We start from the raw sequence: 25190 nt of genomic DNA on the forward strand, positions 1-25190 counted from the left end.
AAGAATGAATAATTTTTTTCACAGATCTGGACACCACATTATAGAATTTTTTGTATTCCTTTATTTTACTTTTTAAAGAAAAGTACATAGAATATATTTATTTTATGTATAGAGAAAAAACACAAAACTTGAAGACAAATCCTTTCAGAGGTCACAGATTACTCCTCTGAAGCAAAACATGTTACACAGGCCAATAAATTAATAAGTGACAGAGTTGTCCAACTTTCCAGACTTCTCTAGTCTTAACCATAAATTTTCTGGATTCAGCAATGTCTTGGTTTTCACTGCTGTCAAACTTGTCTACTTTCCTTCTGGGGAGAACCATTTTAATCCCTGATCTCTGTCCCATCTAAATCAAGGTGTGTGATTGCCAAAAACAACAAAGTTTCTGAATTAAGACTCTGTACCTGTAAGAGACCAGAATCATTCCATTTAATGCCAGCTCTAAGCGGGCCTATTGTCTTAAAAAGTGGATCTGGACAAATGCATTTACCAACGGAGCAATAACATTTTTTCCCTAGTCCTTGAGAACCAAACTTCCTGTGTCTGTTCCATAAAAATACTTTGAGGCCTTTTAAAACAAAGCACCATATGAAGTGTATCTAAACAGCACAAAAGTAAACTGAAATTTGGCAACATTCATTCTACCAATGTGAGTGGCTAAAGTGTACAATTTAAGATAAAAATCATTTCCATTGGAGTCTGAATTATCCTGCTGGCCATCTACTCTGAAATAATTATTTAGAAAACCACCAGATTGGCTCTTCCTGTTGTGCTGCATAAACAGTCACCAACACAAGGAATTCTGGTGTGGCTGCTCTGTTGTAGGCCACCTTCAGCACCAAATAGAGATGCGTAATCCTACCTGCCTCTGACAGAGAAGGAGCAGTCACCCAATCTGGCAGGTCAATCTCTAAGGCTGGCGTGTCCTGGACTGGATGGAAATTTGGCAGGGATCCTGTATTCTCTGCCCTTCCTCACTCATGTCACTCTGGTGAGCTCTGTTTAAAGGCCATGATTCATTCCAAACCATGCATTTCTCCAGTCTTTCAAAAGATTCAAATATCCCAGCTCACCCTTTTCCCACCCAAACCTCAGTTCTCTTCTTTCTTTCTCTACATTATTCCTTTTTCAGTCACCCTGAAATGAGAACCCCTGACATAAGAGACTAGTCTGAGGCAGGCGAAAAGCCAAATAGGGAAATTGGCACATCTAACGTTTTGTATCAAATGGGACTTGAGTTCCAACTCTTCCTTACCAGAGTGCTTGCTGTCAGAGTTCGAATGGGAGGAGAAAGAGAAGCTATGCTTTTTTAAAAGTGTCAGTATACATGTGGGAAGAGAAAGAAGGGCAACACAAATGAAAACAATACAATTGATTGTAAAATACCTTTTTCTGCAAACTTGGACCCCCAAAGTCCTAAAGGTATTTGACAAAGTTTATTTATTTTTGGATTCATTTTAAAATCTTCCAATGAAATGCAGACACCTATAGAATGAGGACATTTTCATTATCTCTGTGACAAAGCAATATCTAAAAGTGATCAACAAATTTAAAAAAAACAAAAAATGACATTACCAGCTACATGGTTCTAAACTTCCTTAATCCCTCTAAATGACGTTGTGGGCTTGGAACTGACCACAGGTGGCTCCCCAGGCCCCTAAAGGGTATTTTCCTGATACTCAAGAGTTAAAAGGGGCCAGGTGCAGACCTGTAATCTCAGAGGCTCAGGCTGAGGCAGGAGTATCCCAAGTTCAAAGCCAATCTCAGCAATATAACAAGACCCTGTCTCTAAATAAAAAATAAAAAAGGGCTGGGGATGTGGCTCATTATTAAGCACCCCTGGGTTTAATCCAGATACCAAAAACAAAAGAGTCAAAAAGGACCAAATAAATACTGAATCATCAGTTGTGATGTGCCTTGAAAGCATAATTGGGGTATTCTATTGAAAACCATTAATAGGAAAGAAGGAAGGACACAAAAATGGCATATAATAGAAAAAGGCACAGGGTAGACCAAAATCAGGAAAACAGTCTCTCACCCAAATCGGGCATATACTGACATAGCCCTTCTGAAGGCAAATAAAAATCTTTTAAAATATAGAAGTATTTTAACTCAAAAATGTAAAAATCTATACAAAAAATAGTAAATAGATATGCATTTTTTTTAAATCCTATAAGAACTCTGATAAGAATTCCCATAGCAGGGGAAAATTTAAGTGAGTAAAATATCCAAAGTTAGACCATATCTATATTCTAGAATACTGGAATACAAGCCATTAAACTTGTAGTAAAGAACTGTAGACATTTTAAAAAAAATTTTAAACTTGGTTTTTAGTAAAGTTTATTGTCACAGAAAAGACTAGACTACAGCAAAACACATTATCTCTAAATAGAGACATTATAGGCAAGTGTTATTCTTATTTCTCTCTATATTTTCAGTTTTCTATAATGATTATCGTCCACAACCAAATTTTTTTTTTTGCAAAGAAAAGATGGATAACTACAGATACAGTGCCAACAATTGAGAAATGAGAGCATGCACAGATAGCAAGAAAATCACCATTTACCAAGAACAGCCACCAGGAAAAAAAAGCAACAAGAGAAAGAAGCTACAGATCATTTTAATCATCATCCACCTAAAAAAACAATCCCACTTTGGCAAAATCTAATAGCTAAAATGTTGAAATTTGTAATATAAATAAACTAGGGAACTTGCAGGTAATTATATTTCAAAAAGTTTACTCTTTATTAAAGAATTCATTCCAAAGTTGTCTTTTTATACAGGAGTTCTCAAAACTATTTGTCTATCAGAAACCACAGCAGAGCTTTTATAAAATGCATACTCAGTAACTCTGATTCAGCAGAGAGATGAGACTCAAGAATTCTTATTTAAAAAAACAAACAAAAAATTCTCCAATTGTTACAGATTGAGACACAAGAGATATTTCAGCAAGATGCAAGGTGAAGACTTTTTGTCTTCACTGTTATTCAAATAAACCAATTATCAAAAGATGTTTGGGGGCAAATGAGGGGACATAGAAATTAAATAAGATTAAGAAATTATTATTCAAATTGCCAGAGAGTATGATGGTATTGTGAATATGTGATATTTTATAAATTCATATATTTTAGAAATAGGCAGCATAACTAAATGTTATGGGGACTAGTATTTACATTAAAATATTCCAACAAAAAATACAAATTAAAACAAAGAAGAAAAAAGAAAAAGATGGATAGAAAGAGGAAACAAAGAAAATTATTTTAAATGAATGATGGTGGAATGAGGATTTATTGTACTATTTCTCTCTACTTTTGAGTGTATTTGAAATTTCTATAAAACTTAGGGAAGAATTTTAAAAAAACCAACTTCATAGTGGCTTGGGGACCTTGGAAACTACTGCCCTAGTGGTTTGAAGATATTCATTTTTCAGGGACTAAGATAGCTCAGTGGCAGAGTGTAATGCTTTGCTTGTGTGAGGCCTTAGGTTTGATCCTCAACACCCTCCCAAAAAAAGATACTCAGTTCTCAGCTTACCAAATGGATTCTAAAGCAACTTTGCAGAATCTTGTATAAATCAAGGAATTTTACATTTTTATAATTATCATTTTTAAAATATCAGTGAAAATATTATAAGCATGGACCTACAAACAAATGTGGGTTCATATTTAATAAATACCTATTATTTATCATATTATTTATTATTACCAATAATATTGAGATAAATTATTTATAATATATAGATGGCAAAACTATGGTTCCCCAAAATTAAGTAACAGGTGCAAAAAGTGTTCATTAAAATCATGAAAAACTATTAACAACATAGATGCTAAATGTCTAATAATAAAGAAACAGTTAAGCAAATTCTGGCTCATTTATTGCATGGACAATATATTAAATATAATGATTACAAAGACTATTAATTATACTAGGGCATGTTTAGGCAAAAATTTTTTCAGCATAATACACACACATACACATTTAAAATTTTCTAGGAAAAAAAATACATTTAAAATTTTAGAGTTTGTCTCCAGGTTGTGGTAGGTTATGAGAATTTACATTTTTTTCTGTTTTTCAGTAATGAATATTATTCACTTGTTTAACAAATGGAAAACCCCTTAATTTAATAAAGAAACTCAGCATTGCACTGTTAGTTATACTCCGGCAACTGAGACTCAGGTCTGATTCGGGTCTGTCCACTCATGACACTGACTCCAAGGGATGGGACAGAACATCACATCACCGTCACCCTATTTCTATTCTACAAATAAACAATGGAATTCCTAGGGGAGAACGATGTCAGGTAACCATGTCAAAACAGCACTATTTGGACATAAAACATTCCAGCATCAAAACAGTATCTAGAATATTTTTAAATTATGCACATTTGTTTCTGTTTAAAATTTTCCATTTTCATCTTCTCAAAATATTTATCCATCTCTAAACTTCAACTTTCTAAGATCCACTTTCAATCTCTTTGGAACAAGGTGAATTGAGGATAAATAAACAAACACACTTAATAAAATGAAAAATATTCAAAATGGACCAATCACTGTACAAAATACCTAATGGATATCGGGCATTGTGGGAGATGTGGTGAGGTGAAAACCTTTAAGAACATTCTTTGAACTCAAAATTTCCAAGTGAAAAAAACAATTGAGATATAAATTAAAATACATTTTTTTAAACCATGTTCAAAGTTCAGGAGCAAAACTGACTTGCCTTAACTTGGTAATATAACCATGGGTGTATTTTAATTTAAAACGTCTTCACTTAGTTTGCCTGCTTGAATTCCTTTCTGTTGCTTAATTTCCAAACAAGAGATATTACTGCTAGTTTTAAATGGATGAATCATCTGAGAAGGGTCTCTCTGACACCACTGACAATGTAGTTCTAAAAACAGAAAATTATAGATTATCAGAGAAGGAAGTTTAGAAGGATCAACTTAGGGTCTGAAGCATGTCTTGTGAGGCCACCCAAAAAGTCAGCTATCCTAGTAGTCCTGGGCCCTGGTCTCTAATCTCCAGCCCACAAACAGATGCATTCCACTAATTCCAAGAGGGGGCAGGGCCAGGCATCATGGGCAGAAGCCTCTGGTCACTGCAGTAGACTGCAGATGTTGGAGCTGAGAAAGCTGCAGGGCTCAGCAGCCAGAAGGTGGCAGGACCAAACCCCACCCTGACAGGCACCTGTGCACCAGCTGCTCTCAGTGCCTGCCTCACTTCCTTCAACTTCTTTCTGTACCTTCTCAGAGACTGCCATCCTTTTACCCAGGTTCTTTCTGAGAGTCCTAACTTTTATCACCTATTTTATTCTCATTCCCTCATTATTAATTTTTTTAAATCTCTCATCTTGTTTTTTTTTCCCATTCTTTAAACCCTACTCATTAAAAATTTTGCTTCCTTAGTACTCTAACTGGTCTGTAGTTGTTAGGTTCATTTCTCTCATTTGTTTCTTGGCAAATAATAAGCTAATGCTACCAGCTACCTGCTAGTTACTCCTGTACGTTATCCAGCTTTTTCTGGAAGTGTCATATGAAAATCCCCTTCCAACTTTCAACTCTGAGCTCCTCCAAAGTTGGCATCTTTGTTTTTTGTTTGTTGCCTTCATCTTTGTGCACAGCTCAGAACTTTTTGCTGAAGAACTGTGTAAGGGCAGAGGCACTTAGATCCTGAAATTGGTCAGATGCATTAATTTGTCACAAAAACCTAAGATCCTCCTCTCTGTTCCAACAGAAGACCATGTAACTGCATGACCCTCCCACAATCACATCAGAAAAGAAAAAAAAAAAGCTTCCAACAAAAAAAATTGCTGTCTTTAGAGAGGCTCCTATCTGCTTTCTGAGGACCCTTCTACTCCTGCTTCTTTCCCTCTATTCCTGTCCAGCTAATCAGACTGTTACTTTTAGTGACACCCCAAATCCATGACATTACAATATTCAAGTGCTCTAAAAGGTACTGTGCACCCTGACAAACAGCTTATGTGTGAGAGGAACTAAGCTTTGGTGCTAAAACCTATAGCATTTCCAAGGATGTCCCTAGCTTTATCAGTCCAGATGAAGCTGAGCACTTGGATGTTGGTGGAACTTCCATTTTCTACAGTTTTACCAAGTGAAACCCATGTCCTTTCATTGTAACCCACCTTCCTCCTGTTCCCTTCCTTATTTTTACCTCAAATATCAAATCTCTAATCAGCTTGCGTGAAGTTCACTGATGTGGCTTCCTGATTTGTCAGCCTTATTTCTTAATATCACCCCATGCAGAGAGACCCACCCTCCAAGTCAAGCTTTCCAACAAAACCATGTCTCCTCTGGGCTCTTGCACCCGCTAGTTGTCTCATCTTGAATTCCATCTCTCCTCTTGGTTATTATTCCATGTTCACTGATCCTGAAACGCCTGATAGAAAACTAACTTTCAGAGGAGGCTTGAGATGGCTCACCATCCCAACTGGTCCTCCATCACCTCCTCAGTTATCCAACTGAATTTTCATAATTAGATGCTTTATGATACTCATTTAAATTTCTTTTTTTTTAAGTATTTGATGTTTTCCTCATAGATTGTGAGCTCCCCTTGGGCACAGGCTATCTTTCTAATACAACACTATCCCTAAACCCCGTTCAATGCCTTGTGCGTATAGAAATTTGTCAAACCTATGTTGAATAACTGATCAAATAGCTCATCCCATTTACACTGTAAACTCCTCTAAAATTGGGACTGTCTCCATGAACACTCTACATACCTCCACAATTTCTGGTCCAGCTTTCAATATGATAGTCCCTATGCATGCAAAGCAAATGCTTTCTAGGACTTCACATCCATCCCTATATGACACACTCCATAGTTGCTTTGAATGAAACTCCTTGCTCTGATAACTTCAGCAAGATTAAATAGGGCTTCCACCATTAGAGACCTTACACCAGCAGGATGAATCTGAGAGAATTAATCAGTGACTCTAAACAGGAAAGATGATGAGGAGAGACACACATTAGCATGCACATATACACACAAAACCCATCTTACTTTCTGTTCATTATCCAGCGCTTTCTAATGTGTCCCTAAAACATCCATTTAAATTTTTTCAAACACAAACTTGCTGCCCTCCAAAGTCAAAAGCTTAAAAATTTCCATTATGCCAGGCCACTAAACACAGTTTTCAGAAGTAGAAGACACTGCTGTTCCTCTCCTTTGGCCAGGAAAAAAAAAAATGCCCAATACCAAAGGTACCTCGAATGACCCACTGCCTTCCAGGGCAGGCCAACCATGGTTGTGACTTCAGCCTTTACTCCCTAGCAGAGATAGCCTAGGTATGGGTTGTTTGTTGCCTTTTCCCCAAACCCAGCCTCCTTCTAAGAGTCCTAAAACTGTTAAAATTGCACAACTCTAGATTTACTCTGAACTTGGGTCCAAATTTAAATGAACTGTTAGGTTGTTGGGCAGCCCAGGAGACCCTCTGGAAAAAGTCATCAGAAAGCCCAAAGTTCTGTCAGGACTCCAGAGCTCTCTGGCTTGGTGGCAAGAACCAGTTGTGTGCATAAAAACAGAAGGCAAGTCAAGAGTCTCACAACAGAACTTGGTAGCTGGAGCGCCAGTTTATTCGTGGTACGGAACACAGGAATTTGCCAGCAACAGAGAAGTGAAGTAAATTAGGGAGAACAAGGAAATTACTGGCTAGGAGACAGAATTATTATGGAAAGCTGATTTCACTGTCCAAAAATCTAGCCCACATTTATTCTCAAAATTATCCAAATATTTCAGCAATTATCTATTTATATGGTTGTTGTCTGGACATTTCCTTACTGTTTCTCTCCAGTCTTTTATACAGTATTTAAGTTATTTGCTGTTGAAACTGTTTCCGTCACTTCCATCGAGACCCACAAAGCCTAGTCTCTCTGCCCTTCTAGGTCCCAAAAGATTTGCACTTGGAAAAGGCTTTCAGCTGGCCTAAAACAAATGTTCTGTAACAGGAAAAAATATTTTTTTCTTGTGATACATAATTGAGTTTGATTTGCATACTTATCTCCTCCAGTAACCACTGGGGACAGTGATTCAAATGTGTTTTATGTACTTCAGTTTTCTTTGATAACTCCAGATCTGGAACACAAGATGTACAATGATATGAAGTAACTTTCTTACCTTGAAATCAGTTCAGTATTACCTTGGCTATGCACAGTTTGCAAACCAACTCCTTTCTGTTTTGCACATTTCAGAAAACAAAGCTCATAATAACAAGTGCATGAGTCATTCACATGGAGGTGACTTATAATTCAAATTGAATTAACTGTAAATGCAAGCGATTTGAAAAAAAATTAAGGCCTCATGTTCAGTGTTGTCACTACATTTGTTAGGGATTTCATCACTGTGTGGAGGCGTTGCGTTCCAGGATAACGTTTGGACAGATGGAAAGCTCCCCTGGAACATGCAGGTCAAAAGAGCCAGCTCTGCCATGTCTTTGGAGGAGCTGAGCAGGCAGGCTCTGCCATCCACAGCTTCCCCATCTCACAGGCACCAGGTAAGACAAAGCACTCCCTGCACATGACAGGGCACAGCATTGGAACTGTGAGCCGAGCTGGTTGTGAAATCTCTTGTTAATTAAAAAGTGGTGGACAGGGGCTGGGGTTGTGGCTCAGTGGTAGAGTGCTTGCCTAGCACGTGCAAGGTGCTGGATACAAGGTGCTGGGTTTGATCCTCAGCACCACACAATAAATAAATAAAATAAAAGCAATTTTAAAAAAAAGAAGTGATGGACAAATGTTGGTGTTTGTTCCTGATATTGTTAACAGAAAGGAAGTTTCTCTCTATGCTTTCTCCCGTAGGTATTTTGGCAAGCATGTTCCAACACACTCAGGATATCAAACGATTAGTAATATTTTCAAAGTGAGAAGAGAGGTCAGAAAGAAGAAGGTAAAGACATAAGGTAAAGAGGAACACAGGAGAGGGTGAAAGACCAGCAGAAATGTTCAACAATTGAATCCAATTATTAAGAATATAGAGCCATATTAAGAGCCTTTAGAGGCTGGGGTTGTAGCTCAGTGGAAGAGCACTTGCCTGGCATGTGTGAGGCACTGGGTTCAATTCTCAGCACCACATAAGGAAGAGGGGTGAGAGAAAAAGGGAGGGGGCAGAGATTAGCAAGGGCAGTGGAATGTGATGGACATCATTATCCAAAGTTCATGTATGAAGACTCGAATTGGGTGTCAACATACTTTATATATAAACAGGTACAAAAAATTGTGGTATATGTGTGTAATAAGAATTATAATGCAAAAAAGTACATGTATAAAGGCATGAATTGGCATGAACCTACTCTATATACAAAGATATGAAAAATTGTACTCTATATGTGTAATAAGAACTGTAATGCATTCCTCTGTCATGTATTTAAAAAAAATAAACTAAAAATAAAAAAGGTCCATCAACAACTAAAAAGTACTTTTTAAAAAAGAACCTATAGACAATAAAAATTATGCTCATAAAGAATGTTCAATATGAGGAAAATCTTACTGTGTAAGAAGCAAACAGCATGTTTTTATCTATATCTTAAAGATGCTAACTTCAAAAAAAATTACAGGGCTTGGGATGTGGTTCAAGCCATAACGCTCTCACCTGGCATGCGCGGGACACTGGGTTCGATCCTCAGAACCACATAAAATAAAAAATAAAGATGTTGTGTCCACCAAAAACTGAAAAATAAATATTAAAAAATTCTCTCTCTGTCTCTCTTTCTCTGATTCTCTCTTTAAAAAAAATTATAAGAAAATAATGGTGGTTCTTTTTCCTTTCCTTTTTAAAGTATTTTTCTGCATATTCCACATTCCCTTTTACAAGTAACTCGGACTTTTTAAAGAAATAATTAAAATGAAATGATGACAAGATATGCTGGGGAAAATTCAAGAGAATGGTATGTGAGAGGGTGTGCATCCATGTGTGTGGCTGGCACATCTCACAATGAACAGAGCGACTACATGAGACTTTGGGTAGAAACTTTAGGTAAGTCAGATTAAACCTCCCTCTCCTTGGGAAGGGGTTCAATAAAGCCTCAATGGGAATATATAATGTCCTGCAGGTCCACAAGCTCCAGTACCTTTAGGAGTGGAGGCATCATTGTGAAATCACTAAAGTAATGCCTAACTGTGCTGTTAACCACAGAGGCAAAAGTAAGGGCTCTTCCCATCAGTGGCAGAGAAAGGGAATGAGATGAAGCATCCACAAGGACACCCAACTACAGGGTCATTAGCCCACATTTGACCTGCAGATCTGACTCACAGAGGTCTATGGAACTAGAGACATCTCAGCCAGCCTCTAGTCAAAGTTCTTCCTACCCTCCCTCCCCAGCAAACCTCAAGCAATCCTATGAATTTAAATAACAGCTATACACTTGCAAGTCCTAATTTACTTCTCCACCCACACTGTCTTCTGAGATCCTCCTAATAGCATTCCATCCTTCCCCTACTGCTCTCCATACAGCATCTAGTGGTCCTTTTGAAACATGTCAGTGTGTGATACTGTTCACTAAAAATTTACTTTACTCAGTGTAAAATGCAAAGTCTTTGCACAATCTAATTTATCTGACCCTGGCTTCCCCAACCTTATCTCCCACCATGCTCCTCTGAACTTACCAGACTTTCAGCACACTGACTTCCCCAGATAATAACAAGAGTCACTCCTTTTTCGGTTAGATCTCTACTCAATTTTCACCTTAAATATGGACAATCAGACTTAGCAAATATAAATGCAGATCACTTAGCCACAGCTGAATTATAAACAACAAATTTTTAGTGTTAAGTATGTCCCAAACATGAGCTTACCAATGAGAGGCTATGAGCAACAGCAGGTGATAAAGCACAACTCAATGTTGTCAAGGGGATGACTGAAGGAAAGAGAAGACACAGTGATGGAGACCTGGGATTCCTGGGAGATGCAACTCTAAAAATGAGAATGATCCAACAGGACCAGAATAAGAAGGGAGAATCTCCTTGTAAAGAAACAGCACAGGCACAACACAGCAGTGGACATCAGCAAGAAATTGGTAAAACAGGAAGCAGTTCAATGAGTTGAAGTGAGAGAGCTAACAGGGGAAGTAGAGCTGGGCTTGTGGATCCCCACGGATGTGCAGCAGCCCTCCCAGAAGCTTTTCCCTCTCAATTCCTGACTCTCTCTACTACCCATCTGTGTTCTCCAGCTCAAAATTTTCCTGCTTCCCTAATTTTCTCTCAACCCCAAATGCACTCATTTGTACACTGCTTCCAACTGGAGTCATGGTCCTACTACTTCATAGTCCTTGAAGGCAAACTGGCCTCTGCTATCTTGGTGACCTGTACAATGCCTCATGCATGGCATGGTATGTTCTGCATAAATGTGTTTATGTGAATATTGGGAAGTTTAGCACTTTCTAGGATCATAACTATGGAGCCCATGGTCCTGGAATGCAGCATGTGGATGCACTAACCATATCCAGGACCAGAGCTATGGAGTCTCTGCAAAGTTTTGGATGAGCTGTGTCTCAGAAACTAATGCAATGTCCATCAAGAAGGGAAAGCTCACATCCAGGTCCTGAAGCCAGTGTCAGTGGTATGGAGAAGCCTGTGGCAGAGACTGGGGCCCCATTATTTAATGGGAGTTCAGGTCAAACAGTGGAAGGGGGCACACAAGAGAAGACTGGTTAAGAGCAAGTACTCTTCAGGCCACGACACCTCCATCTACCTTTACTAGATGCAACCTTGAGCAAGTTACTTCACTTCTCTGCCTTCTTCCAAAAAGTTTCTTCATCTGGAAAATGAGTATAGTTTTCTTTACCTTATTGGGTTATTCTGAGGATAAATTAAGATAGCCCCTGAAAATCTCTTAACAGAGCACCTGCCACAGTTTCAGCTGAAGTATGCTCACCCTCATTATTGCTATGGGATAAAAAGTATTCATTAAGTGCCTTCTGCATGCTTTTAGCTGATAGGTATATAAGTACTTAAAAAGCCATTATATTAACTGTGAACTATTGGCCTCATAGGTCAAAAAGACTGTAAGTTAAAGATTAGGAGATAAGTATATGGAGAGATGCAAGGTAAGGGAGGTAAGTGAACTCAGTATGATGGGACACTCAGACAGTGACGTCTCACAGACATCTGAGGATGGAGCACGTAGGAGGGGTGGGTGCTAGAAACAGAGTCTGAGATCCATTCCTAGAAAGAGCCACTGAAACAAGAGCAGCTAAGCTCTCTGGGTGTGAGAAGATCAGAACAGGCTGCAGGCTCAGACTTCCTCCAACCACAGGGAGCAGTGGGAAGCCAATGAGGAAGACAGAAAAAGATCAGCAAATTAGTAGAGAAAGTTGGCATATAGAAAATTTACATGCTGCAAATCACAAAATGTCATGCAAGGAGCATATGGACTCTCTATATGATACAGGGCTGCACAGAAGGGGCTGGCAGGTGAGGCAGAAAGGACAGTGTGGCTTGATGCAGCACTAGTAAAAGCTGAGGAACTTGAGGTGTCCTGCAATTGTCATATAACTCAGACCCAGTAAGAGCTGGAACTCAGGCCCTGTGAAAACTAAATGCTTTCTAATGGGCCACCTCCTCCTGAAGCACACCTTGATTACACTGCAGTTCACACAGTGTAAAGCTTTTTGTCATTTTGGCTGCTTTCTAACCAAGTGGAGTTCCAAAATACAGAAAAGATGGAAGTCAAGAGAGATCATTCTGTTGTGTTAGTTCTTTAATATTCACACCAACCTTTCTGTATCTACCTATCATCTACCTACTTACATTTGGGGTTGGAAATAAAGGGGTAAGGAAGAAGATTGGAAACATGCAAAGGAAATAGCCAAGGTGTAGCAAAAATGAAAGCAAGGTTATAAGTAGAAATTAACAGAAACAGGACTAGACAAGGTAAAGAAATGAAAGAGAAGAAATGCCAGGTGAGATCCAGAGTGGCAAAGTCACAGCCAGGCATGGTGGTACATGCCTATAATCCCAGCAACTCCGGAGGCTGAGGCAGGAGGATCACAAGTTCAAGGTCAGCCTCAGCAACTAACCGAGAGCCCAAGCAACTTAGATAGGCCCTATCTCAAAATAAAAAATAAAAAGGGCTGGATTCAATCCCCAGTATCCACCCTCCACCCCCCAAAAAAGAGTGGCAAAGACAGGAATGAAGCAGGAAGGAGAGTTCACAACCACAAGGAATACAAAAGGTCAATTTTGGCCTTTTGATTTTGAAGGCAGTTCTAGAACCACTTTAAAAAGTAGATTCCTGGGCCCCACTCCTGTACAACAGAGATAGAAGCATTTGGGGCAGGTCCCCAAATTATATGGTATTTAGATTCCCTGGTCCTATAGATTCTTGCAAAATGTAGGATTTGAGAACTACTGAGGTAGAAGAGTCACTAAGAATACAGATTTTTTAAAAAAAAATCTTAATCACATCTAACATAAAATTTTCCATTGTAACTATTTTCAAGTCTATAGTTTAGTTGTACAACCAGTCTCTAGCGTTTTTTCACTTGAAATCCTACACATAGTATAGATTATTTTTCCTGATGGCTCAATTAATAGATTTGTCAAAGTTTGGCCAGATTTCCTAGATTCAAAGCTGATAACCAAACCATGGAACACAGGTTACTACTGCAGACATCCTGCCTTATAGGTCAGGGTCTAAGTTGGATTGGTTGACATATTTTGATTCCTTCTTTGCTTGCCATCAAAGTAAAACTGCAGGTATTATAATAGAAGTGATTAATATGAAATACATACTAAATACATATTTAGTTTGAAAAAATACTAAATGTAGTCTAAATTTCTTTTTTGATGTGTTAATTTTTCATCTATCATTTCTGGCTGCAGATTTCACTTGGAATTCCAGCTTTTCACAAGAAACACTAACATATGTTTAGAATTTGTTTGATGAACTGTTACATCTGTATTCACTGGTACACAGCTGCACACACATTTTTACAGCCAGTGGCAAGTGTGCCACTAAGTTGATTTGTTGTCATTTAGTATTTATTGATAAGTTACAACATGCTGAACATTGAGATGTTTTTCTATTCAGAATTCAATATCCAGTGTCAAACCAACCTAACGCATCGCTCCTGATTTGAGGTCCACTGTCTAGAGGGCTCCACCTTTCAGGGTTTCCTTATGATTTTCACATTGCAAGTCAGTTCTTTTTTGTGGGGATTTTGAATTAGCACTTTACTGACTGAAATCCTGTGTATTCAGATCTTTATGGTTTTAACATTTGTAATTATTCTTATTGCCTCCCATTAAAAATATAATTTTAAAAATGACATCACTTTCCTTTGGAAGGAGGGATGAGGAATTCAGTTGACAGGTCCTAAGTTACAGGTGAAAAGGAGAAATAAGTTCTGGTGTTTTATTGCACAGCTGGGTAACAACAGGCAATGGTAATGCACTGTCTATTTTAAAAGATCTAGTAGAAAGAATATTAAATGTTTTCACTTTAAAGAAATGAAAAGTGTTTGAATAGAAATATATGCTTGCCTTGATTTGAACATTACACAATGTATACATGCATCAAAACATCACATGATATGCTATAAATATATATAATTTTGTGTTAATTTTATATATATATATATATATATATATATATATATAATGAAAAGCAAAGCCATGCAGTGATTTTTAAAAACACTCTTGTTGTATTGTTTCTCTATAGTACATAATCCTTCTTCATTTGAGAGCAGTGCTAAATAAATTTGCATTAAAGTACAATTTAAACCTGATTTTACAGCACATAATTAAATCTAAGATGTATAATATGGCCTACTGTATACAATCTTTTCTTTGACCAACAAATGATACAAAGTTCTTAATTTCTATGTACAGAGTCCACTGGGACAAAACTTACTATTAAAATATAACTGAAAAAAAGGGAGAAAAATTCTGAAAAGTTACATAAAAGTCATAAATATTTTCTCTTTGATTTGCATAACTACCCAATTTTACTCTGTTTTATATATGGAGAAATGGGGATAAAACGAAATTAAGTAGTTTCCCTACAGTCTCACAGAAAATTAGATAAATTAATGTCTTCCTGGTGAAAAACAAATTCACAAAGACTTGATCATTTTGTTGTTGTCATTGTTAATATCTTCATATATAGAAAGGAAAACAGAGATTTTTCACCTTCATTCATGAAGGACCATTATAGTCTTATAGTCCCTGAGAAAGTTTCAGGCTTTATAAAAGACATGTGCTATCAAGCACATGAAAATATCAGATGTGTTTCTATAATATCAGTAGAGTCTATAAACTGTTAATTAAATTTACCACCAGGAAAGGTAGAGGGGAGAAGATGAGACTAGACACAAAATTAAAATGTTTTCACAGGTAAACCAATTTAAACATTTGCGTAAAAGCAGTACTCCTGGTTGCTGCTTTAAAAATGTATTTTGCAGTATCAAGGAGATAATACAGATATCTTTTACCAAAACAGTGATTCAATGAAATAAATGTGGATTATATTACCTAGTCATAATTCAAAAAGCCATTCTGAAAACCATCAACATGGGTTTATACTTTTACATAGTTTTTCTTATGGCATGCATTAATTATTTTTAATACAAAAGTCCATTTCCAGGATTTCCCAATTTGTGTATTATCTGTGTCAAAATTTATATTGCAATAAATTATAATGAAGTTCTTTCTTGGTAGCATAATATTTTTCAGAACTCTCTCCCTAGGAAATATTTGTATATATTTTATTATCACAAATGAATTTTAATATTATTTTGGGACAAACACAAAAAGTTTCAAAGGCACTGTATTCTACACTAAAATTTATAGTATTTAGGAGGTAACTATCTTATTTTGTAGTATACATGGGTATCTGAGAATTTAGTACTGTTACTTTTGTGATAAACATTAATATTCCCAGGTGTGCTAACAGCATTCAGCTCTTGGTGCTTTACAAGACACTGAAAACATGACTTGATTACATTTAATTTGATTCTAATTAAAAAGCACTTAAGAAGTTTCTACTGAATTAGATTACACTGAATGTTTCTATAGAAGACACTTCATTATCAGAGGCAGCTTTAATTTAAAATGATCACAAAGAGTGAAAAACACTGTTCATTTTGATAAAATAGGCTTAATCCATATCATTATTTCACAACCTCATGCTGTAGATTTTGGTTTATTAAACAGATATACAGGAACATTGTGAAAACACTCAGAATACTGAGTGTCTCATTCACAGTTCACCCAAGAGAGCCACACAGCTTTTAAGTCTGAACAGCCAGAAATGCTGTGGGGAAAAATTATTTGAATAAAAACAAGAAGAGAGTACCAAGGTACTGAAGTGGAAATACTGCATTTTTACTGAATTTTAAAAGCAGTGAATTTTCCAATTAACTAAAAACAAAAATGAACTGCTTATCAGACAATGATAGCTGAGTATGCAAGGTACCACTGACCTCTTCTAGTTTTTGTGAAATGTAACATTTCCCTTTTTTAAACAAAGAACCACCTTGACATCCAATTATTCACAATCAGGACAAAGATCAGGACATTTTTTGGTCTTCCTGACACTGTCAACCATTTGCAAAAGTGTTACTATTTTACAAGCCCCAGTTTTTATTAGTTTCAAAAGGGGAAAATGAAGATTAAAAGCAAATGTCCTCAGGTCAGTTATTCCATCCACACTAAGCATAAACTGCCGGGCTCGCTTTCATTGGCCAGAGCCCGCAGACACATTTGGCACGCCCATCGCTGATATTTCAGGAATAAAGGCAACTTTGTGGTTTGTGGTTAGTGATTAAGCACCCAGTGAACTTGTTGTGTGTGTTCTTGTATAGGAAAATCTGCAGCATTTTGAGCATCTCACACTAGTAACAATGTCTTTATTATGCCTTCCAGAATTAATTGACCTAAAATCCAGTGACTCTACAATATATCTATTGGATAATTAGAACTCTAAGGACCAACAAATAAAACACATTATTGACTCTTATATCTTCAGTCAAACAAATATTTTACAGCTGCAATTTGCAAAAATTATTTCCTTTTAAGTTGGCCTCGTATCAAAATCTGTGCTACTAATCTGAAGCGTATCAGTATTATCAATACCCTCTCCAAAATTAGGAATAAATCCCAGAACAATGCTATAACCTTTAACATAATCTGCTGTTACTCTCACACGCCTATATTGGTCTCTTCTGAAGACAAGTAAAACTTCATAATTGTAAGCTTCTTTGGAAGTCAGCCTGACCTTGAGTCCAAGAATAGTAGGGTGGGGGAAAATACTGACCTGGTTTAGTGACCAGTAACTATAGATACCAGAGAATGTGCCTGTTGTCAATGATCATTGCTGAAATCTGTCTATACCACACTGGACCAATCAATTTTGTAAATGATTGCAATAATCAAGGAAATTGCCTAATTTATAAATCCTTGCATACAGCATTTTAATGGATTCCTCCATTTTAATGCTGATGCCTTCAGAGCTAAATGAATTGTTGTCGTGGCTGTCATTACACAAAATGATAAAAACATTCCGTCTGGTGGAGAAAACACATCTCATGGATATTCAGGCCCTCAACCCATAATCATTCATTAGTGACTTCTATGAGAGTTTCACACTGCTGAGTTTCAGAAGGAGCAAGAGAGTGGGCATATTTGGTCTGAATCTCTGAGGAAATTCCTGTTGCAGCTCTGCAATTTGAACAAGTCACCTTGCAATGAACTGTAATGCACTGGTTGCCTCCCCTAGTTCTGACAGCCTCATATCATAATAGTTTTCCCCTCTCCTTTTTGTCTAAGGCTGTGCCATTTTTTTTACCACCAAGCCTCAGAGTCAGCACGCTCGGCCACTCTGAATGCCCAGATCATGAATCACATCAACATGGATGATGCTGATGTGCTGAAGCAAACATTTGATGTCCCAATCCTTGTGCTCCCACTACTAGGTAAATCTATAGAGTCCACCTGGAAACCTGGGCTGCACACTTAGCTCTTGCCCTAAGCCCACCACACGCAGATTGCTCTCCTCACTTAAACCTTAGCCAATTGATTCCAGCCAATAGTGTGCTGTCAGTACTTTACTTACTGCTCAATCTCACTAACCTGACATTTATGGTGCACTGATTGGCCTCTGTCAGTGGTGCTGGTTGTAAATTCACTTTGAAAAGCTTTGTGTTAACAGCCTTCAACCAGGCTCCAAGAAGAGTACGAACAGGCAGCCTGACAATTGCTCGACCTCCTGCCCTTATTACAGTGAGTAAATCAGGGTTTGAGCCATTAGGCTGGAGCCTGGGGCCTACACAAAAAGAATTGACATGACTAAAGGTCAACCTCTGTCACACATGTGTAACAATTTGGATAATGGAATTCTGTAACTTATCTCAGCGAGGTGGCAAATGCTTACAAGGAAAAGTATATTCTGCTCTGGCTTCTCTTGGTTTTATGCTAAATACTTATAGCAGAGTCTGTATTTCTTGTGTAAATACACAAGGAACATTTGAACTCATGAAATTGTGGCGTATATATGATTACAAAAGAGGGAGGGAGAAAGAGAGAGAGAGAATATGAATGAATGCAGGTTCATAGTCCTTCTATACACAACTGCCTTTAAAACAGCAAAACATTTTCCCCACATTGCCAGTGTATCACATCCAACCCCTAAAAAGAGAGAACTCTGATTTGTGGGCAACACTCCTCAGTTAATAATATTCCGTTTTTCATATTCAATCAAAACAATGTTTAATCCTTAAAATCATACTACAACTATAAGTGATTCTGGGGAAACACAACAGATTTTCTCAAATAATTAAAACTGCCTTGGACTGGAGGTATAGCTTGGTGGTCTGGCACTTGCCTTTCCCAAGACCCTGGGTTTGATTCCCAGTGCTGCAAAAATTAGTTAATTAACATTAATGTTGAAAATAGTTTCGTGAGGGTTTTTTTGTTTGTTTGTTTGATTTTAGAAAATGCCCTTCATTTACACAGTGAAATAAGAAGGCTCCCTGCAGTTTTCTATGGACCAGCCCTCACAACCGCATTTCCATAAGAAATGCTTATGCCACACAGTGATCAGGTTAGGGCAGCTTTCATCTATTCTGTAACCCCCAAGATTCTGATTTTACTTTCTACCTCCTACTTAAAGGCAATACGGAAAAATTTAAAAATTTCATAATGGAAGAAAATACTCAAGTTAAGAACCAAGAAATTCTTGTGAATTTCTTCACACTGTGAAATTCTTCACAGAGACAAAATGCTACCAATTTTAAAAAAGCAAATGGTAAACAATGAGAAAATAGTCCTATGTATAGAGCACATACCAGTTGTTATAAACTATTGCAACTAAAGCACCATGGTGTCACACGCAGGTTTGGAGGAAACCTCACTAATGTGGCAATTCCCAAATGGCTGCTACGGTTTTTTCTTCTAAAGCAGACTCATTTGGGAACTTAGAAAACCAAAGGTGGCACTACACAGAATGATCTGTAAACCAAAAGGACCAGGACTTTAAATGGACCTTTTCAAAGCCAACTTTAAGTACTAAGTTTTGATTTTTAACACAAAGCTGGAAACCATTCCAAGAGGCAGCAGATGGTTTTACAGTTTATGTAAAACTACAAAATGCTCACACTCTATCAAATGGGCAACACTATAAAAGACATCTTCAAATCAAATGAGGCAAAGCCAGAGAAATACACCAGCTGTTACTTTGCATAATTTAAAACATTATTATGGTTTATTTTTAAGGAGAAATTATTTGAACTTCACAAAATTGACATATTCAAAACCAAGCTGACAGTATATTAAATGACAAATTGCTAAGAAACATAATTTTCACTTCAATATAACTGTGACAGCCACATAATTCTATCCCTTGGTGTTTCAGTGAATTGGACCAAAGTGAGGCAAAGTCTATAAAGCAAAACGTGGAGTATATCATTACAATACTATCACTGGAACAATTTTTAAATGATTTAATTTAATTTAAATGATTAATTTGAAATTATTTTTTCAATACCTAAATATATACATGTGGGTACAGTACTGTATATATGGAATTGGGTCATTTATAAAAACACACATAACACAGTTAAAACATGAAATCAATTCATTTCTTTCTAGTGTCAATTACCTATGATGGTTTTGAAATATAAACATTTAGCAATGTGTAATATATTTTTAATATTGGTTTTCCTTAATATATATTGGCCTAAGCTAAATAGTAATGATGAAAAATAGACCTTTTGCTTAAAAGCAAAACTCTTATTAAATCTAAAATATTATGGCACAAAATCAAACCACAAAAAGGCCCACATTATGTTATCCTCCTTGATTTTCTGAAGAAAAATAGTGAAGGTTTCCACATGGTACAAATGAAAATGACGCACTCAAATTTACTCAAAGAGAAGACAGGTCCCATAAAATTCAATCCCTTTCTACTACATTGACTGTAATCCTAACAAGTCACTACATTATCTCAATTAGCAGAATAATTTTTTGGGGGTTGAAAACAAGTACAATTCTTTTTGTCATTGTTGCTTAACTCCCCTGTTAAATCAGACTTTGAGTTGAAAGGTCTGAGTAATTGTAGCCTATCTTAAATTGCAACTTTATTTTAAACTTTCATATTTTATTCCAGTAGAATTTTAAGTATATACTGTGTACATTCCCAAGGTCTAGTCATATTAAATTCTGATGTTAAGCAGAAAGGCAAAACCATGCACAACTAGATTAATTTATCTCAAGGGGAAAAGGGCACATTAATAATTGAGATAATGTTTTCATAAATGTTGGACTAAAATGTGCCTCTTCACTTCTTTATTAGAAAACACATTAGAATAAAATTATCTCACTCTCATCAATAAGCCCTAATTGCTGAGAAAGGTTCTATTTTCTTAGAAAAACATTCATAAAGATTTTTCCCCAACACTTCCACATAAGTAGAAATGTATCATGCATTAAAGTCTTGTTGGAATAAATGTGTATAACCAAGGTAGTTGTTTAATGCCTTCTCTAATGTTTTTGTTCTAAAGTGACTGAATTTATTATTTTTAAGAGCACATTAACATTTTGATTCTAAAGTAAATTGGCCCAAAAATAACTAATACAGCTTTTAGTTTGTTAATCTTCTTAAACTACAAAAAATTACCTTGGATTTTTATTGCTTTAAAAAGAAAGGAAGGAGAAAAGGAAAAAGGAGGAGAAGAAAAAGAAAAACTCTAGAAATTTCCCATAAACAACTAAAAGATTCAAAACATATTGAAGTAATACAATGATATTTAATTTTCTTAAAATTGTATTTTGAAGAAGTAAGATTATACACAAAGAAAATATTAACTAAAAAAGATAGCATGCTTACAAACCAATCAAACTCTTCATGTCTGAGATATGTTAAATATTAAAAAGTCATTTTTCTAAAAAGGGAATAGAGCTTTTAATGATTAAACAAAGGGAGTAACTAAGGTGACTCTGATTGTTTCTGTAATAAGCCTTCACGTGTATAATAAAGTACAACCATACTAAAAACAATGAACTGTAAACTGAAACAAAAATCCATCATCTACTTGGAAACAATGACAGGGAAAGATTAGCAATCCATTTATTGTACTGAAATAAAGATAAGTAACCCTGGTAAGCTCTATCAGAACCTGTGTATTGAACTCTAAATACAAAAGCATTTCTTCATTAGCAAAAGACTTGGAAAAATGTGAGGCACGGAAATGATTACAGTTGACTTTTAAAATGAAATAGTCACTATTCGACTGATTTTGATGTTTTAAAAATCTGCTTTATGTCAATCTGATAATCTGGAAGATATTTGGAAGAATATATTTTTAAATGGATAATTATTATATGAGTCATTAAACATTATTGCCAAATATTTTCTACAGTTTATCAGTTCTTTCTACTATAAATAATAAAATGGTTAAAATTTTTTCACAATAATTGGACATGATAACACAAGCTTGTAATCCTAGCTACTTGGGAGGCTGAAACAGGAGGGTCACAAGTCAAGGTCAGCCTCAGCAACTTAGCAAGAACTTATCTCTCAAAGTAAGGAATAAGAAAAGGTTGGGGATATAGCTCAGCAGTAGAGTGCATGCCTAGCATGTGTGAAGCCCTGGGAAATTAATTTTATCACATCAGAATTTAGGTTTAAAAGGAAAAAATAAAATTTAAAAAACGAGAATCTTCTGTATAAATGTACCTAAATAGTCACATTTCATAAATTATGATGCTTAAAATTAAAAATAAATTTGTACTTCATACCTTAAAAAGTAATTATGCTAATAAAAATCTGAAATTTATTTTTAAAAGAGTTGTATTTTACAAATAGACATTGGCACTACATGACCTGGCCCTGGTTAGCTGTGTTTTTTTATGAAGTCCCAGGAGACACTGTACATAGCTGAAGTCTTAGTATTCCTTCAATCCCCCAAATGTGTATTATTATAACTATTGTACAAATGACTAAAACAAATCTATCAATATGTCTTGAATTTAGGAGTATGGAGTTTTATATCATTTAGGCTTACACCAAGTAAGTCCTTCTTATATCACAGAACTAACTCTACATGTCCTCCTGACTCACCCCAAACAACAGGTAAGACTCATTTTATATCTACAGAAGCCTCAAGAAAAAGAAGAAAGCAGACTACATGCCCCAGTCTCTTTACTATAATAGAAGTTTAATTTCATTAAGTACAAGTAAAGGTATCAAAGAAAGGTCCCACTGTGTTAATATAAACTATCCTATTCTATATGTGTAGTAGCCCTCTGCCAATATTCTAATCATTTAAAGCCTTCTCAAAAAAATTTTTTTTACTATGGTATTTTTTATTCACATTTATGATTTTGTCTTCTGTTCTCTAAAAAATGGGCATCAGAGGGCAATATGCTAGTTATCAGTTTAACATTTTCAGATAGAACAAATCTGTAGCACAGAACAACTACTTTATGATCTCCCCAGAAAAGAACTGGCAGACCCCTAATTACATGATATTACTGTTCCTAATAACACCACTGGAATCTGAAAAGTGCTTGAAAATGGTTTTAAACTTTAAACCACACTAGAAGTTACAACTAAGTAGTCAGAAACAAACAAACAACAAAAACTAGGAAATGATTCAAAACCAGATGCTTTGATTATGTCCCAGTTGTCACTTTTCCTATGTCCAAGTTCTAACTTCTAAACTACCTACATGGACCTACGCACCAAACCATTTTCTCCTGCCCTGCTTTAGAAATCAAATGTTTCTTTTTTTACTTTTAAGAAAAGCCCCATCTGCTCTTTTTATTTTTAAGAAAAGCCCCATATGCCCATTTTTTTACCCCTTGCTCAGGAATCCTTTTCTGAAAGATGGAAAGGGTATAACTGTTTACCAAACACAGTTTAGGAGTAAAGTGGAACTTGGGGGAGCTGGGTGCAAGACTCTGGGGGACTACTGTGAGGAAGGTAGCATGTCCTCACATTGGGCTCACACATTCAGCTCCTCCTCCATCAAAGGGAGCTCTGTAAATACAGGCCTCAACACCCCAATCCCAATAGTCATGTGGGGTTTCTGGACACCAAGTTTGTTTTTCGTAACACTATCTCCAGGATACTGTATCTCTAGGACCTGATACATTACCCGCCTGAATGGGGGCTCAACAAACGTTTGAGTGGATTATTGAGTCCCATGAGTTTTATTTAGTGACTGTGAGGCATCTCACAGTAAAAGTGATCATGTTGACAAGCCACTGAGCTAAGTGTTGCAGAAATATCCCGTTATTGGAACTCTGAGGCCCATGTCAATTTGCCACTTAGTAATTAAGAAGCTTTCTTTCTGACTGTTTCTACTTCATTATTTCACCTGGCTACAGTTGGATTTACATATTAGTTAAGGTTATGATTCATAGCATCTTTTATTTCATAAATAACTTTACATGAGTGAAAGTGGCTAAAATCAGTTGGGGATTTCCTAATGATAATTGTCTACCTCTACAAGAGTGGACCTCAATAATCAACCAGGAAACCCTGGAAGAAATCTTAGTTTAACATTTTTCAGATAAGTTATTTTTAAATAATAGCATCAGATATTGGGTTACAAAAAAAATGCTCAGAGTTTCCCCATATTTTGATTTTCCATTTTGTTGAAAATTGCATAACTTCACTTTCTCAGAAAGAAGAAAAAATTGTAATCTTTAAATTTACAATATAATTTACAAAGTGCTTGGGCACTTTGGACGTTGTGAAACATGTTTGGATCTCTCTCATTCAGCAAATACAAAGAGAAAATAAACCTGACTCCCCCCACCCCACCTCATCTCATCTCCTCTCTGTGCTTTTGTTTCTTTCTGCCCTAGGCCCAGAAACAATGGAAGAGCTTAAATGGGACATAAAAGTCAACCCAAAGCCCAATGTCTCTGCTCCATCTCCTTAGCCTGTTTTCTTTTTCTCAAGATGCAGACAGACCAGTGGTCAAATACATCCCAGCTGGAACAGAAGCAGGTTAAGGTGGCTCTGTCTTTAGAAACCAGTAGGCCCTGAGGGCTAATTTGACATTTTGCCAGATGCTACTGGGCTAACCTCCTCACCCAAGGTGCTTCAGGCATTTTCTACAGATCAGGGAAATCTGTTCTCCAACATCCTCTTGGAGCTTAAGGGAGGCTCTTCTGAGGTTGCCACCTGCTAAGGACCAGGCTCTGTGCTGGCCCAGGTTAAGGATCAGTGGTGAGGTGCTCAGAAGTGGGACGCCACTCCACTTACCTCCCAGAGATGCTGCGTGTTCCTCACTGCGCCCGCCTGCACCTTCTCCGGGGGCAGGAGCACGCCCTGGAATGGCCCAATCCAGGTACCCTGTTGTATCCTTTGTGCCGCGCAGATGCCATACGCCAGGCCCGGCACAGTACTGGTGCACAAGCACACCTCCCTTGGCAGGTCCCGAAGCCACTCAGGCAGCTCCGGTGGAGGTGCGGCGGCCGCGGCGCTGCTGGTGCCCACGAGCCGGCGCAGCGAGTGCAGCGGGCCGTGCATGGGGCACTCGCCGTTGCGGTTGTCCGCGCACATATCGCAACCTGCAGGAGACACGCGAGAGGAAAGGAAGGAAGAGGGTTAACCTGGTATCAGAGGCAGCTTATCATTTGATGGTAGCATCTAAGCCCGCCAGGATCGGCCACCTGTGGGGCGGGTGACGCCACGGGGGCGCCGAGGCCACCAGGAGTAGGAGAGAAGGGC

At 37.1% G+C, this 25190-nt stretch overlaps 1 protein-coding gene across 1 annotated transcript in view; it reads right to left on the reverse strand.

Annotated features, from left to right (window-relative positions):
* Prdm6 (PR/SET domain 6) overlaps positions 1-25190 on the reverse strand; it is a 97545-nt gene that overhangs the window by 63206 nt on the left and 9149 nt on the right. The window contains exon 2 of the mRNA XM_026396205.2: positions 24723-25030. Coding sequence (XP_026251990.1) covers positions 24723-25030 — 308 coding nt within the window. The remainder of the gene's footprint in view (positions 1-24722; positions 25031-25190) is intronic.

This window comes from Urocitellus parryii, chromosome 1, assembly GCF_045843805.1.
Source record: "Urocitellus parryii isolate mUroPar1 chromosome 1, mUroPar1.hap1, whole genome shotgun sequence".
NCBI classification, from domain to species: domain Eukaryota; kingdom Metazoa; phylum Chordata; class Mammalia; order Rodentia; family Sciuridae; genus Urocitellus; species Urocitellus parryii.